The sequence below is a fragment of the Aedes albopictus genome, chromosome 1, assembly GCF_035046485.1.
Source record: "Aedes albopictus strain Foshan chromosome 1, AalbF5, whole genome shotgun sequence".
NCBI lineage: Eukaryota > Metazoa > Arthropoda > Insecta > Diptera > Culicidae > Aedes > Aedes albopictus.
In genome coordinates this window covers 184,762,688-184,780,303 of record NC_085136.1, presented here as the reverse complement: position 1 = coordinate 184,780,303, position 17,616 = coordinate 184,762,688, and the positions used below count along the sequence as shown (strand labels likewise).

The 17,616-nt window shown below is 42.3% G+C and overlaps 2 protein-coding genes across 3 annotated transcripts in view; one reads left to right on the top strand and one right to left on the bottom strand.

Annotated features, from left to right (window-relative positions):
• The window catches only part of LOC134285363 (uncharacterized), a 224,659-nt gene that overhangs the window by 144,414 nt on the left and 62,629 nt on the right, over positions 1 to 17,616 (top strand). The gene's annotated exons all lie outside the window — the stretch shown is intronic.
• The window catches only part of LOC109405489 (E3 ubiquitin-protein ligase UBR1), a 123,728-nt gene that overhangs the window by 49,219 nt on the left and 56,893 nt on the right, over positions 1 to 17,616 (bottom strand). The window contains exon 11 of one of the 2 annotated variants that reach the window (XM_019678577.3): positions 11,725 to 13,186. The exons of the other annotated variant lie outside the window; for it this stretch is intronic. Coding sequence (XP_019534122.2) covers positions 11,968 to 13,186 — 1,219 coding nt within the window. The 3' untranslated portion in view covers positions 11,725 to 11,967. Of the gene's footprint in view, positions 1 to 11,724; positions 13,187 to 17,616 lie in introns of those variants that run through there. 2 annotated transcript variants of the gene reach the window in all.

Here is a 17,616-nt window from a genome sequence, read left to right as displayed (position 1 = left end):
CAAGTAAGGGGGACAATACACCCCCTTGAGGACATCCCCTGGTAGTCTTCTTCTTCTTCTTCTTCTTCTAAATGGCTCTACGTCCGCACTGGGACTTGGCCTGCCTCGCTTCAACTTAGTGTTCTTTGAGCACTTCCACAGTTATTAATTGAAGGGCTTTCTTTGCCTGCCATTGCATGAATTAGTATATGGTGAGGCAAAGTACAATGATACACTATGCCCAGGGAGTCGAGAAATTTTTCCCGACCGGAACGGGAATCGAACCCGCCGTCTCCGGATTGGCGATCCATAGCCTTAACCACTAGGCTAACTGGAGACCCATCCCCTGGTAGTCTTTGCAGTTATTGATGATTTTTTCAATTCAGCAGATACTTCTCTATTATTTAGCATTTCCATTATCCACTTTTTGATACAAGGATCGAAGTTTCTATTTGTCATTGAATTGTCAATAGAGCTGTAAGACGCATTATCAAAAGCACCTTCTATATCAAGAAATGCTACAAGAACAATTTCTTTCCTGTTAAGCGTACTTTCTATTTTTGTAACTAGTTCGGTAAGAGCTGTGACTGTAGATTTATTGGATTGGTAAGCAAATTGATATCTACTAAAATGATATCTTTGTAAATAATTTGATTTTATGTATTTGTCTATTTATCTTTTCCATAATTTTGAGTATGGTAGACGTAAGACTTATAGGCCTGAAAGATTTTGATTGTGATTTGTCTTTTTTAAGGTACACCGGGACAAGTTGAAACGGGTGGGGCAAGATGAAACAGCGGGTTAACATGATGTTTTTCAATGATGATAAACAGTTCGATTGCCATAACACATAGTTTTTGATTCAAACAATCTTTTAGCGAAGGATAAATTTCCAGATTGTATTGAAATCTTTTTCATCTTGCCCCACCCGTTTCAACTTGCCCCGGTGTACCTTACCCGCTTTTGGAATAAAAACTACTCGAACTTGAGTCCATACCTTAGGTATGTATATGCCCTAAAGTTAAACTGCATTTAAAAATACTAGTAAGGGAATCTAGCAGTTCTTTTCCACCCTTCTGAAGAAGTGCAGGAAAAATGCCATCCCTTCCCGGAGATTTGAATGGTTCGAAGGAGTTCACTGCCCATTCAACTTTAGATCGTGTGAAGATTGTTGCTGTCTACAGTCCGTATTGGCCTATAGTTTTCATCAACTCCCGTACCATCTTCATCATCACTTGACAGTAAACTTGATCCAGGGAAATGAGTTTTCATCATTATTTCAAGTGTTTCTTTTGTATCAACAGTGAAACTCCCGTCTGTTTTCTTCAAACTTTCCAGGCCATTTGGTCCAAACAATGGTCTTTGGAAAGAACTTTTTGCAGTTTTGCTACATCTGGGGTTTTTTCTATATTTTCACAATAAGACCTCCAGGTTTTCCTTCGAGATTTTCTTATTTATTTATTGTAAAGTGTAAGGGTTTTCATCCCATTTTCCAGAAACTTTTGCTCGATTGAAAAGTTTCCGGGATTTTTTCCTTAAATTGTTTAAAGTTTTGTTCCACCAAGGTACATCTCTATGTGAGATTTCTTCCTTGACTGGACAAGTAGCATCATACGCCTGGATATTTTTTCCTGTGATGTTTTCTGCAATTTTATTCAGTTGTTTCTGTATTTCAATATTCCCATTTATTGTTACATTATTATTGGATTGCAAAATTAGTTTATTTTTTCCCAGTTGGTATTCCTAGGATTTTTGTAATTCACTTTGGTTGGTTCACTGGCATTGTACTCAAACACTATGTGTTTATGTTCAGATAAAAATTCTTCATTTGAAACATGCCAGCACTTGATATTTGAGGAAAGCATTGAACTACAGATTGTTATATCTAAGTCTTCTTTTCTAGTTTTGGTTTCATTCAGTTGCATACATTCCTTATAGGGTTGACCATAACTGGTACACAAGGGCGAAAAAGGATGCAAGGAAGCCGAAATTTTAAGGAAAATGATTTATTTCTTCCATAATTTGAGCAAAATGTGGAGTTCTAATGAGGCCAACCAACTTTTGTGAACGTGATATGTTGTTCACAATTTTTTCTTGTTGATTTATACCGTAAAAAGGTGAAAATCACTTATGGCGAATAATTGGTACTATAGCCATAATTGGAAAACTTACTGGAATTTCAAATAAATACAGCTTCTAAATTTTATTTTATCGTGCATGTAGTGTGTGTATAATATTCGAGAGATCTCCATGCCACTGTTTTATATACTAAGCTGCACTAAATAAACTATTTTTATGATATTAATAAACTTATTTGGATAAATATGTTTGATAGTATTGCTTGAGCTTGAGCTTGAGCTTGATTGACCGCCCGTAGATGCCACTCCAGTATCGCCAGACCAGCTACACTCACACAAGGAACCAATGAGATATCTGCCGGGGACTAGCAAGCATCTTCAGTGTGTGAGCGTTGGTGATCTTCTATTTTTAGGCGACAATGGCGCCAGCCACGTCAGGTTGCCGGTCAATTTGGGGAAGGGTAAGGAAAGGAAGTGATGATTGCAATCGTTTGTATCCACATCTGACCGAATATACCTCTGCGCCAGCACAAATTCATGCGGATGTTGGAGAATTGGTGGGAATTGGATGGCAGAAGGTTCACACATTGGTGTGTGGATACCAGGGTAAGGTGATAGAATTGCCCATTGCACGGTGACGTCATCAAGAAATCGCTCTCTTTCTCTCCTACGGGAAATTAGAAAACAACAGGACCAACACCTGTCAAATTTGACAGGTACTGGTCCTGTTGTTTTCAAACTCTCTGAAAGAGCGAAAGAGATAGAATTTCGCCGTGAGGTGGTCTATTGTGTGTTTTTATATACTATTTTGAAGATGTGCGGCACAGTTCGCTTGATTGCATAACTTGTAGGCTTTTTCTAATAGGATTGAAACACTGTGCTGTGAAAGTTTGGAAGGAAGGGAAACGGCTTTTTCAACTCGTTTCTGTTCTAGCGATGGCTATGAACATGTGAATATACATGAGTTGTATATGTAGAGAGCCCATATAGCCGAGGCGGTAAACGCACGGGTATTCAGCATGACCATGCTGAGGGTGACGGGTTCGATTCCCGGTTGGTCCAGGATCTTTTCGTAAAGGAAATTTCCTCGACTTCCTTGGGCATAGAGTATCTTCGTGCCTGCCACACGATATACACATGCAAAATGGTCATTGGCAGAGGAAGCTCTCAGTTAATAACTGTGGAAGTGCTCATAGAACACTAAGCTGAGAAGCAGGCTTTGTCCCAGTGAGGACGTTACGCCAAGAAGAGGAGAGGATATGTAGAGAGCAGAGAGAAAGTATATAGGAAGATACAAAGTAGGAGGAAAGGGACGGGCCAAGGATTGAACCCAGGACCTTCTGCATATAAATCAGAAGCGGTAGCCACTAGACCACCAAGCCCGTCTTGGATAAATATGTTTGATAGTATTTTCTCAAAACTGAAGGACCGAAAACGAACGAACAGCCGTTAAAAAATAATGCAATGCATAATCTAAATTATTTGTATTGGATTGGTTTGGTTTTCGGCTTTCTGGCAGTTATTTTATATTCTGATCCCAATCAGGAATGAAAAAGAACACAATTTAGTATTGCGCATGTCGCAGTTAAAAGTGCGACGAGGAAGTGCGGAATCTCAAATAAAAGTGCGATTTGGTGTCAGATCGTTTCGGTGTCTTCACCGCACTTATTCATTAGCTCATGATGAATAAGTGCGGTGAAGACACCGGAACGATTTGATGCAATATCGCACTTTTATTCAAGATTCCGCACTCTGTCGCAGTCCAGTTAGCAATGCAATAAACTATATTGGATCGACTCATATATTACGTCCAGTGGGGTGACACGGCTGTCAAACTCGGTACATCGCCGCTTCACCCAACATCATTTTTGGTACGGCGCGTTTTGGTACCCACTTTCTGGTCGGTTTGCCCTAACTTGCTCCTGATTTTCGGGTGTTTGGCTCGTGTGTTGCAAGTGCTTATTTCAGAAATTACACATTTCAAACGAAATCGTTGTTTTTGATAATTGTTTCTCTTTCCTTATCACTTTGCACGATATTATGTGTAGCAGCGAAGCAGTGTCGATGTTTCCAGCGCATTTTTCCATGAATTAAGCAATCAAAACAAAAACATTGGACGCAATGTTGCATTGAATGCTGGGTAGATGATTCTGGCCCTTCGTCATCCCCCTGATTACGTCCATCGGGATATCTAGAAGAAATACAAAATACAGTAGACGTTCGATAAGTGCAACATTAAACATGGTTTACGTTTCAGTTACCGAATGAAATTCGCTAACTGCAACGACTGACAGCCGTCAAACAGTTGTCAATTGCTGTTGGACGCAGCCAGAATGCACCCAAAAACATCGCAATGCAGCTGTAGTGCATCCGAAAAACATCGCAACTCTGTTGACGTTTTGTTTTTGACAGATAGTGGTGCGATGACTGCAAAATTGTTGCACTTAGCGGACTTGCAGTTAAAAAGCATTGCAGTTAAACCGTTTGCACCGAGCGAACGTCTACTGTACTGAAAAAATGCCTAAGTAACCTCTGAGAAAAATCTCCAAGGACAATTTATAAAGTGACCAGTTGTCCCGGATTGTGCGGGACAGTTCCGCATTCAAAGTAGCCGTCCCGCATTTTAAAGTGTCCCGTAAATGTCACGGATTTCAACAATCGCTAAAATATTTTTTTTTCTTGACAGATATATCTGACTTATATGCTGAATTGGCTTCTTTAGCGGTGTTGAGATAATTCCATTTTCAGAATCTGCATGCATAACTGAGCCGAAATCCAAATTTTCATGAATTTTGGTGCCCGGGAACCTATTTAAAAATCATTTTGAAGTTTGTATGGGAACAATTTGTCGAATCACCCCTCGTCGCATTTTGTACTGGGCGGAGCTGTCAAGCAGTTGGCCAGCTGTCAAAAGGTGATTTCGAAAAATCTCTTCGAAAGCGATTTTAGGTACCAAAATGATGTTCTAAAAATCTTAAAAAAATCATGGTGGTACAGAAAAAGGTGCTCTTTCGTATAAAAGCAAAAAAATCAATACATTTTTCTTAATTTAAAAACCCAATTGTTTATGTTCATCGTATATGCAAACTTCGGAAAATCTAACTAGTAAAAAATAAAAGATGCACTTTTAATTCAAGAATAAACGTGGCTCATTTTTTCTACACTCAAAACCCCAATTTACGCTCAAAACGGGGGGAGCGTAACTTGGGGGGAGCGCTATTTGGGAATTAGTGCGTAAATCGGGGGAGCGCTTAGTGCGTAAATCGAGGGGAGTGTTATTTTTCAGTTTTATAATTATAGTTTGTGAAGATCGAAATCACAAATTTCCTAACCTTTGAAAAGGTTATGAGTTATTCAATTACAATTAATAATTTAGCAGTTTTGCTAAGTTCAGTGGTTCCCAACCTACGGTCATGGGCCAAGCGAATTTCTCAAGAATCAGAGGTGTGAAGATAAGGTGAAAAGGTTTTTTGAATTCTGCACTTCAGGGAGTATGGATTTAATATCACAATATAGTTGTATTGCAACAATCAGTGGTTTCCAATCTATGGTCACGGGCCACGTGAATATCTCAAGAACCGAAAGTGCTAGGAAGAAGAGCAAATGTTTTGATCATCTCAAGGATATGTTGAAAAATTAGTGGTTTCCAATCTATGGTCACGGGCCACGTGAATATCTCGAGAACCGAAAGTGCTAGGAAGAAGAGCAAATGTTTTTCGGATTGATCATCTCAAGGATCAGTATCTCTGATATAGATATGTTGAAAAATCTGTGGTTTCCAATCTATGGTCACGGGCCACGTGAATATCTCGAGAACCGAAAGTGCTAGGAAGAAGAGCAAATGTTTTACGGATTGATCATCTCAAGGATCAGTATCTCTGATATATATGTATATGTTGATTTTTTTATTTTATTTCTCAATTTTTATTTTATTTATTGTTGTTTTTTTTCTTTGATTTTTATAGCCATTTGTAGCGTTTTTTGTATATATTTTTATTGTTTTTTTTTTAAACATGACAACAATTAAATTCCTACAGGCCAATCTCCATCACGCAAAAGGTGCTTCTGCTGTGTTGAGTCGGAGATTCAAAAAAGAGGGTTCATGGTCCTGTAAAGGAAATTTTTTTGGAATCCTAACTCAAAATGCCAATTTGTTTTACGATGAGCAGCAAAGTTCTCCCAGAACTGCTGTTTTAGTGAGTAAAACATTGAAATGCTACCCAATAACAGAATTCATACAACGTGACATTGTTGCGGTCATGGTGGAGGTACCAACAACTAGGGGGAAGACTGAAATTGCTTTAGCTTCAGGCTATTTTCCTGGTGATGCTGCTGATGTACCTCTTCCTGAGATCGTTTCATTTGTTCAATATTTTTTTTATATAATTTTAATTTGTAGCTTTTTTTTTGTATATATTTTTATTGTTTTTTTTTTCTAAACATGACAACAATTAAATTCCTACAGGCCAATCTCCATCACGCAAAAGGTGCTTGTGCTGTGTTGAGTCGGAATTCAAAAAAGAGGGATTAAGTATGGCGCTTCTTCAAGAGCCATGGTCCTGCAAAGGAAATTTTCAGTTTGCTTATCAATCTGGTAAATCAACAGTTTCAGCCCTTCACACGCTGGTAACAAAAGTGGAGAAAACGTTTTCAGCGAAAGAAATAGCACTATGTGCGTTCTTAGACATTCAAGGTGCATTTGATAATGCTTCCTATTCTTCTATGAAGCGGGCCATGAAGAATAAGCGTTTTGATCAATAGGCCCTCCTATGAATAAAGTTGAGTAAATACTCTTTACTAAATCTAGGTATGTGAAGTCGTGAAGCAAATCTCTGTGAATCTTCACATAGATCTGAGTAAGCTTTATTCATATGGGCTAATGTATCATAAACGGGATTTCTACCGTGCTTGCAAAAAGAGAAATCACACACACCTAGCGGCAGGTCATCTATAACGGTGAGAGCAACTAAAGGTTGCCCTCACGGAGGAGTCCTCTCACCACTCATGTGGTCCTTAGTTGTAGACAATAGAAATACACTAGAACTCCAATGGCGCTGTAGTCACTTTTCCTAATTAATTATTTTAGTAACTTTAATTGTTATAATTGACTATTTTTAAGTGTCCATCTTATAGAGGATCTTTTGTTTTGATAAACAAAATTTATTTGACACTTCTAGTACCGCTAGTGACGCTGTAAGGGCGAGGCAAACTAGATGTTAGTCACACGAACAGTCGCGACATTGGACTTCTGTGGCTAGTTATTCTAATTTGTAGACATTCGCGCCAACTTGGTCAAATTATTGGGAAGAGGGGCAAAGCCTGGTTTTTCTGATTTTTTGTATGGGAAAATCCAAAAATCGTCAAATATTGGGGGGGGGGGCAAACATGGCCCCTAAGTTGACGCCTATGGTTGTAGATGGTCTTCTTAGAAGCTTGGAGGCATAAGGTTTCGAAGTTGTGGGTTTTGCTGATGATATAGTAATCGTAGTGAGGGGTAAGTTTGACGCTATCGTATCGGAGAGAATGCAGTTGACTCTAAAGTTTACACATTCTTGGTTTATGAGTCTAAGCATTAATAGCTTAGCTTAGCTTAGACTGACTGCACACATCTATGGTTGCTATTCCGTGATTGACCCGAACCAATGACAGTTGCACAATGAATCAACTGAATAATTGACTGGGAGTGGTCAACATTCTCACTGTGCACGCTTCAGAGACTCTCTTCAACGGTACAATAACGGCGCCGGCCACGTCCTTGCAGTCAGGTTGGAAGATGGAAGGAATATTAGTAACAACCTTTGTTAAGTGAAGAACCGCGTTTACCGCTGCGACTCCACCAAAGGTTGCAGGAAGGAGTGTTTGTTAGTAGGAAAAGTATCGTTGGGTCTGGATTCACTTTGATAAGTAATATGACCTTCGTGTTATGCTGGTTGCCGCGCTATTGTTTGCTTCACGCGGAAAGCAAACAATCAACCACCCACATCGGGTGGTCGCTTAATATTTACTGCAAACGACGCGACAAAATATCCAATCTAACACGCTATTATTCGCTTCACTCGGAAACAAGCAATCGATCACCCACGTCAGGTGGTTACTTAATATTTCAAATCGAACTGCGGAAGCTACTCGCCAAATATTTAACTGCAAATGACCCGACCGAACATGCAAGCTGACGCACTATTGCTCACTTCATATGAGAAGCAAACAACTGATCACCCACGGCAGGTGATCGTTCAGTGTTGCTACAAAAGACGCGACACAACATAAAAAACTGACTAACTCTTGATCAATTCACACGGGAAGAAAACCATCGATCACCCATGTCGGATGAATGCTATATGTTTACTTATCAAAAACAACAAAAAACCTACGAGTGACAAACTATAAAAATTCTATGAAAACTGTTTCAAAAGTAAACATGCACTAATTAAATAACTAGATGCAAGTTATCACCTGCGCTAAAAAAATCCGAAGGCGGAAAAAAAATCGAAGCACCGAAAGCGAAACGCGCGCGATTCTGGCTCTCGAGCTGCTGAGCCACCACACACTGAAGAACGCCGGACCTCTCGTTATCACACTATGTACAAATCCGAGGGCGGAAAAAAAAATCGAACCACCGAAAGCGAAACGCGCGCGATTCTGGCTCTCGAGCTGCTGAGCCACCACACACTGAAGAACGCCGGACCTCTCGCTATCACACATGTACAAATCCGAAGGCGGAAAAAAATCGACTTACCGAAAGCGAAACGCGCGCGATTCTGGCTCTCGAGCTGCTGAGCCACCACCTCGGCCACCACACACTCATCACACACTTATCACACTTATGAGTCTAAGCATTAATCCATCAAAAGTCGTAATTGTTCCTTTCACTAGGAGAAGAAATGTCAACCTTACAACTTTTGAGATTGGAGGAATGCAAGTCCACCCTAGTGAACAGGTTAAATACCTGGGAGTAATTTTGGGTGCTAAACTGAATTGGAATGCTCATATTGAGTCCATGATCGGTGTTCGCGTGCAGTTTCACCCTGCGCGCTTTTGGGTAACGCCTGCACACCCCTAGCACCCAGACGTCTCCGCCGTCGCCGCGCGCCGCCAGCGTCGGCCAACTTCCTACAACGAGAGAAACCAATGAACAAGACAGAACAAGTACAGTCGTCGTACCGAACGGTCGACAGAAAAACGTTTTCTTTCAACCTCTGTAAAATAAGTTAAAATACAGTCCATTATTCAATTCGAATGTAGTCCGCCGCGTTTTATTTCGTCCCGTTCAGCTCCCCGCGTACAATCGGAAAGGCAACAAGTGCATTTTGGTTATGCTCCAAAACGATTGGAAGAAAATGGGGATTGAAATCTAAAATGATAATGTGGATTTATACTGCTATAATCTGCCCAAAAGTTACGTATGCTTCATTTGTATGGTGGCCAAAAACAAAAGAGGCAACCACACAAGCAAAGCTTACAAAGATTCAACGGCTCGCGTATATTGCTATAACGGGAGCGATGCGCAGCACTCCATCCAAAACGTTAGACGCAATTCTTGATTTGCTGCCATTGCATGAATACGTGCAATTAGAAGCAGAAAAGCAGTTGTTAAGACTCAAACGAGTTGAGAAGTTTATGCCAGGTGACACTTGAGCATTTCTCAGTACTTTGAAAATCGGCCAGGTAGGTATGAATAATATGATTCAGGACTAGATGAAACCTGTGGAGAACAATGAAATTCCCTGCAAATTGTGTGAAACTACTCGCACGGATTGTAAAATCGGAGGTCCCACTGTTCGTCCAGGGTCCATTATATTCTTTACAGATGGCTCAAAAATTAGAATTCAAACGGTAGTGGGAATCTACGGCCCTGGAATTAAAACGTCAGTGGCGATGGGACACTATCCTACGGTGTTTCAAGCAAAGATTCTTGCTATTTTAAAATGCGTAAATATTTGCATTGCAGGGAAATACAGGTATGCCAATATCTTTATTTTCTCAGACAGTCAAGCGGCACTCAAAACATTGTGTGCTTATAAATGTACTTCAAAGCTTGTCTGAGAATGCATTCTTTCATTGCAAATGTTGTGTCAAGGGAACTCAGTGAACCTATACTGGGTTCCAGGTCACTATGGCATTGAAGAGAATGAAATGGCAGATGAATTAGCTAAACAGGGTTCTAGATCGCAGTTTATAGGCCCAGATCCTTTCTGTGGTATATCCAACTGTACAATCAAAATGGAACTGAAATGCTGGGCTGAACAAAGGGTGATGTCCAATTGGATGGACGTCAAAAACTGTAATCAGTCAAATCGATTTGTTAAACAAAATGCTTAAAAAACCAAAAAGCTTTTAGGGCCCTTTGTACATACACTGGCCTAGTAACTGGACACTGCCCGAGTCGGTATCACGTGAAAAATATTGGTCAGATTCAGAGTGATACCTGTCGTTTCTGTAACATGGAACGCGAAGCATCGGAGCATCTGTTTTGCAGTTGTGGTGCTTTATACACGCGCAGGCAAAGATTTCTAAATATGTACTGGTTGCCTGCAACCCAGTGAAATCTGGTCTGCAGATCCTGGAAAGGTTTTGGGGTTTATCAATTCCATTGTACCTGACTAAGGAAAGACGCGTCATGGCAGTAGCTGATCACTTCATAAATGGTGATTAGCTTGCAGGATGCAAATAATAAAAAGGGACTTGCCACAAAAGTTCAGTAATTGGACGCAGTGGCTTAATTGCCCCAACAGCGGGGTAGGGAAAAAACTGAATAAAAAGACACAACATGTATTTTAAAAATAAGACAATACAAAAACTTGTTAAGCGTCGACATAATAGGTACTAGACAAACGTACTTGACAAAGATAAAATACAGAATGGACCAATGACCATACAACAAAACCAAAACTTTCACACCTTCTGAGTCAGTACGCAACAGTGTCTTACTGGACGACATGTTCCGAGTACGGCTGGTGAACTGCTTCTGAAGGATTACGTTCTCTATCCTATCCAAAGGCCTAGTGAACTGTCGTTATCCGCGCAAACGCATCGTGCTCCTCCATATAAACGCGAGAAGATTGTGCGCACAGTAATGGGAGAGGGTTCTGTGTCCCTCGGCATGTCGCTAGAAACCTTAAAAATGTTATCAATTTGTTTTAGGTTTGTACCATCAGGGTACCAGATTCCGCTCATCTAAGGCCAGTTTCCCTAATTCCGCTCACGAACAAATTTATACCATCTTTTAAATAGACTTTTGCGGAAAAGTGCATTATTTTTGCAACTCTTTTTCCTGTTCCGTAGGAGTGTATAATAGGGATTAAACACACTGTGTACTAAAATCGGCAGATTATACGATTTTGACGTATTTTTTTTTGCGTAAGCGGTTATTGGATCACATGAAATTAGCTACAGCTTTTTTGGGCCCAATAGCCGCTCAAAACATTACATTGTTTTGTTTTTAAAACTTATGTTATCCGGTAAATATTGCATAAAATGGCTTTGCTCTCGTCTAATTTATATTGTCCAAGAATATCAGCACCGAAAAGAGTGTATTTATGCGTGTAAATTTGATTTTTGCAACAGTGAGCGGCTATTGGGTCATGAGCGGCTACTGGTACACTGACGGTATTCATTTCCTGCTATTAACACAGATGATGATCTTTTTCGGCACAATAGAAACAAATCGTTAAGATGCAAGATATGTATTTACTCACATCATGAAACAGACTTGCATTAAATTCTCTATCAACAGCTGAAAATATAGCGAAACAAAATTACATAAAACATATCTAATATCTAGATGTATTATTCACATAAGACAGCGGGTTTGAATTGCCACTGGTACTACTTGGCTTACTAGTTTCTTGTTCGGTATGCATAAATATTTCTGCACAATATTTTTTTAGTTAAACACCTGTTTTTTTTATTTTCATAGATTCTGCCACTGCGTTGCGAACAATGTTTGTTGTGTTTCAGTCCGGCGGGTTATCTCCTCATGGATGCCGTGACTGAGCCATGTAATGTGAAGCTTCTTGTAGCGTTCTCTGCAAAGCCGCAACGGATTCCCACGACGCAATCCTTGATCCGTTTCCCCGTATTCATCCAGATAGGGAGCTGGGATAAAGCAACCTTTGTTCATTCCCAGCAACAGTATCTCCGACTCGCGAATTCTTAGGAAAACCCCGATTCCTGCACCGCATGTATGGACATGATAGGTGCATGAGCCTACCGAGTTTTTATCCAATTCTTTCTGACAGCAAAACGATTGAGAGCAAAGAATCTCACCACAGACTAGACACATTGTAGGGTTCCTAGAATCGTCCCGCACGTTATTCGGGCATGTGAAAACTGAGACACTGTTGATCAGATCGCTGTAATCTTCTGGTAGATCTATCAGCTGCCGAATTGGTGGAATCGCTTGAATAATTGGAACAATGTCCTCGGATTGCTTGTTTCGTATGTTCTGCTTAACAGCTTGAAGTTCTTGAAGGTTAGCAGTGATCAGATTAGAAATAAACTGACTGTAAATATCGTTGTTGAAATACGTGTAAACATCTGTTTCCAGGCCCAAATAAGAAGCCAGCACCTCGAAAGTATTTCCACTAGGAAGCTCGACATCAGTTATAGCATGGAACAACAAGCACGAGCATCTAAGGAAAGTTTGACTCTGTTCTTTGATGGTCTGTGCCAGATGACGTCCAATGTAGGTTGAAATATTTTCATCTTCATTCTCCTTGCGATAAATGTTGTATTTCATGAAAATCTCACACAAACTTGCAGACATTCCCTTATCGCTGACTCCAGTAGCTGACTCATCAATATCCATGACATTAGAAAATTTCATTTCATATGTGACGACGATTCTCATTGCGTTCACCAGGAACATTGCGGTCAGAATGTCATGATCGATTACATTTCCTTTGGGTATGGTTTCCTCCTTGCTGGCGCTAAACAAAACGCAACGGGTTGCAAATATCAACGATGTCATCATGCTAAAGATATCCCACTCCAAGAAGGAGGATCCTCGTTTGCCGAGCAAGGTATCATACAAATCACACATATAATCAATCAGTCCAGGATTGAATTGCTTAATATTGTTTCCCAACACGGCGGATAGTCGAACAAATCCGCTCAGACAAGACGTATATCTGGAAAAAAAGAAAAAAAAAATATATATATATATAGGGATATTCTTGCTTTATCCGATTGCATTTTCCCAAGGAAAATACTTTAGTAACAGTTAAAAGCAAGCTCTGTGTTAGCTATGTATTTTATAGATTGTGAATCTACCGGTATACCGTGACATCACCTAATTCCAATCACTTTTTTCGGTTCTTAATTCTGTTCATCCCATTTGATTTGCACGGTGTGAAAGGAATTATGAACCGATAAAAAGTTAGGTGATGTCACGGTAGGTATATGTAATGATATAAGTTGTACACTTATATGAAAAACAAAAATTTCGAAAAATGCTTACCTCCTTACCTCCTAAATTAATTGTTTTGGACTCCCGGAATCTACGTTCAAAATTTGAGCAAAATCGATTAAGCCTGAGGGGGCGCCAAATGTATGCAGAAATTTAAAGTTTTCGAATTTTGCCGCTAGGTGACGCGGTAAGCGTTCAATAAATAAACCATTTGGTATTATTGTAGGTGACTATATGCCCAAACCCCCCCCCCCCCCCCCCCGGAGTCATTAGGCCATACAATTTTTTTTTGTCCATACAAAATGGTCATTGGCTGAACCCCCCCCCCCCCCCCCCACATGACCACGTGGTTTATGGACAGCCCCTGAGACAACATTCAACGGAACAAAACTTGGTCAGGAGTTGAAACTAAAGTAAGTGCACAATCAGCGTCCGTCATTTCGCCCTGCGAAGAACGACGAAAACCTCCGGCGAAGAGTCTCACGTGAGAAGTGGAAATCAAACAACGAAGCTACTCTATTGAATACCCGCTGCAAGCCGCTGATCGCACCGTGTATCCCATAGTTCGTTCGACGTAGAGGCAGTCTCAGCATGATACTATTTCGAAGCGATCTTGGCTGAACGTTCAAATCGATTTGCTCCAGAATCGCCCCACAATCGATTCGACCCTGGAGCGTATCAGCTACGGTCAGTGCTCTGGTTACATCTCGTCTCGAGCGGAGTAGTTGTAGATCAATCAGCTGACATCGGTTCTCGCAGCTCGGCAGGCGAAACGGGTCCCTCTAAGGTAGCCGGCGGAGTGCGAACCGAAGAAAGCGACGCTGAACGGATTCAATTCTTTCGGCGCCGTTATTGTAAGCAGGACTCCAGACAGCAGCGCAATATTCAAGGGTGGAGCGCACAAGCGAGCAATACAGTGCTTTTAAGCAATAGATGTCGGAGAAATTCTTGGCGATCCTGAATATGAATCCTAGATTCCGAGACGCTTTGTCGATAATGAATGAAATGTGTTGCTTGAAAGTTAGCTGCGAGTCCAGTATAACACCCAGGTCCTTCACGCGAGTCACGCGCTCGATTGTCATGCCAAGGAGACTATAGTCAAAGACGATTGGCTGCTTCTTACGGGAGAACGTTATAACGGAACACTTAGCAGGATTTACTACCATTCTGTTCAGAGAACACCAATTAGCAAAGTGATCCAGCTGATTTTGCAAGTCAAGGCGTGGAATGAGCGGATTTTCAGGAATATTTTCAGGTCATCGGCGTAAAAAAGTCGAGGCCCTTTGATGACAGCATGCACGTCGTTGAAGTAGATCAAGAAGATCAACGGTCCTAGATGGCTTCCTTGTGGTATTCCGGAAGTTGCGTCAAAGCTATCCGATCTGCTATCTCCTATCACTACCAACAAATGCCGGCCGGTGAGATATGAACGGAACCGGTTCAGAAGATAGCCGCCGACGCCAAGTCGGTCGAGCTTCGCAACTGCGATAGTGTGATTCAGCTTGTCGAAAGCGGCTGAGAGGTCGGTATAGATGACGTCTGTCTGAGCTTTATCGGATAAGCTGTTAGTTACATACGAGGTGAGGCACAGAAGATTGGTGGAAGTAGAGCGCCCGGAAGTGAACCCGTGTTGATCGTCGCTCAGAAGTTGCTTGCATTGCGACAGCAGTGGTTCCATTATGACCAACTCATTCGACACGGCACACAAAGACGTAATTCCGCGGTAATTATCGACGTCACGTTTACTTCCTTTTTTGTGCACTGGACACATGTGTGCGAATTTCCAGCACGAAGGGAATGAACCGCTGGATAGTGACAGCTGAAACACAATGTGGAGCGGAACTAACAAACAGTCGATATGCTTCTTAACAAATGTAGACGGTATAGGGTTGTCAGACGATTTAAGCTGAGTGGCGGCCCGGCGGATCATGCCATCGTCGATATCGATTACACTTAGTGAGTGGCCATTTAGTGGAACGTTGTTGGCTGCGATGGTAGCCTGACTATCGCTCACCGTCTCGTCGCTAAATACGCTTGCGAATTTTTGGGCAAAAAGCCGACAGATCTCGTCAGTGGTAGAGGCGGTTTGACTATTCAGCTGCATTGACGATGGCAGTCCAGATTCTTTGCGCTGTTCGTTCACGTATTTCCAGAAAGTCTTTGGGTGACTTTTCAGTTTGGTCTCAATACCTCGCTGGTACCGCTGGAAGGATAGCCGGCTGGCCCGTTGATATTCATGATTGAGCCTCACATAGTGGTTTCTAAGCGGAAGGGTCCGGTGTGTTGAGAATTTCCGCAGAACTGCTCTCTTAGCAGACTTCATCTTTCGCAGTTGGCTGGTTTGCCATGGATGCCGAGGGTCTTGATGATGCTTTTTCTTGGGGACGTGCCTCTCGATGACGTATGCCAAGACATGGGAAAAAGTTTGAGCGGCGGCTTCAACGTCACGAGGATCGAGAACATTTTCCCACTCAATACTGGATAGAACTACTCCAATACTTCGATGATCGGCTTTCTGGAAATTGTAGGATACGGTGGCGGGACGATCGAAGAACTTGAGGGGTGATATTCCTCAAAGGCCAAAATCAACGGAGGATGATGAGGGACGTCTTTGACCAGAGCATACGGAGCCGTGGAAACGAACGGCGCTTTATCCCGGGCACTTACGAAGCACAGATCCAGAGTACGGCCATTTTCGTTGGTCGTGGAGTTGATTTGACAGAGCGTGGCAGCGCTATAGCTGTCCAGAAGGATGACAGCACTGGCGTGGATGGACGAATGTTCTGGATCTGGATAGAGAAAGCCACTGTGCGATGGTATCCATGAGATGCTGCAAAAATTGAAGTCGCCCAGGATGAAGACGTCGTCAATCGGAGAGGCAGACTCCATAACAGCGAAAACAGATTGACAGTGGGCTTCGATGAGTTCGTTGTCACGAATCCGATCAGGAGGAATGTACAACGAGCACAAAAACAATGTGCGGTCGCCCAGTTTCACGGATATCCAAACCTGTTCTAGGCATTTCCACAACTCGTTTTCGATGATCCTCGCCTTGAACCTAGAACGAACAGCTACAAGAGTGCCTCCTCCTGTTGATTTACGGCTGTTGCTCGGATTCCGGTCGCATCGGAACACCTCATATTCCGATCCAAACACCTGATTGGAGAGCGTGCGGGAGTCTAGCCATGTCTCGGTTAAGACAACAATGTCGTAGCAAGCATCCGAAACGGCTAAACGGTAGTCCTCGATGCTTGAGTTCATTCCGCCGACGTTTTGGTAGTATACAGCGATGTCCCGTTTTATCATGGCGGTAGAATCTCGGTCAGCGGATCGACTGCAAATCGGACGGGATTCAGGAGACGGTATATTCGATACTTGCCGATAACAGGGTTCCGGAAGACCCCGTCTTCCAACTCAAACGCAGGCCCGGGACGGCTGCTGGTCGCTGGCAGGAGGGGCACGACTGCGGTGAGTGGAATAGGGGCTTCCTTAGAGCAATCGGCAAAGGTGCGTCCCGGGGTCCGTTCACTAGAGATGACATCAAGGTTGCATGATGGAAACCAGTTACTTCCATTTATTCCAGGCGATCGCGGAGAAGTTGAGTGTGAATCGGAGGTGCTGGAATTCGAATCGGCATCAGGTGGCGAATCTTGGCGATAACAATTATACTTGCCTTCAATAGCAAGTTGGGAGACCCCCAATCCACCTCTACACTCAGCACCAGGACGACTCCGATGAACGCTGGCTGCGGTAGGCGCGACTGAGTAAGAGGAACTAGGGGCTCCCAATATGCTTTCTATGGTGCGTCCTGGTGAAGAATTCTCCAGCGTCATGGGATGATTAGAAGACGTCGTCGGCGTGTCGTTGTAGGCTGGGCATGTGTTAATCTGGGTGGGGGAGAACTCATCACACGACGAAATACTAGGATTGAATTTATACTTGCCAAGGCAAGCTTGATGGAAGACCCCTTCTCTACCACCAAAATCAGGACCCAGACAACTGTGATGAGCGAAGGCAGCGGGAGGCGGGACTGAATTGGGGCGATCAGAGGCTTCCAAGAAGCTTTCTACGATGCGTCTGGGTTCCGTGATCGGCACGTCGGTTCTGGATTGCATATCACAAAGCGTAGCTACGATAAACGAGTTGTGGCAG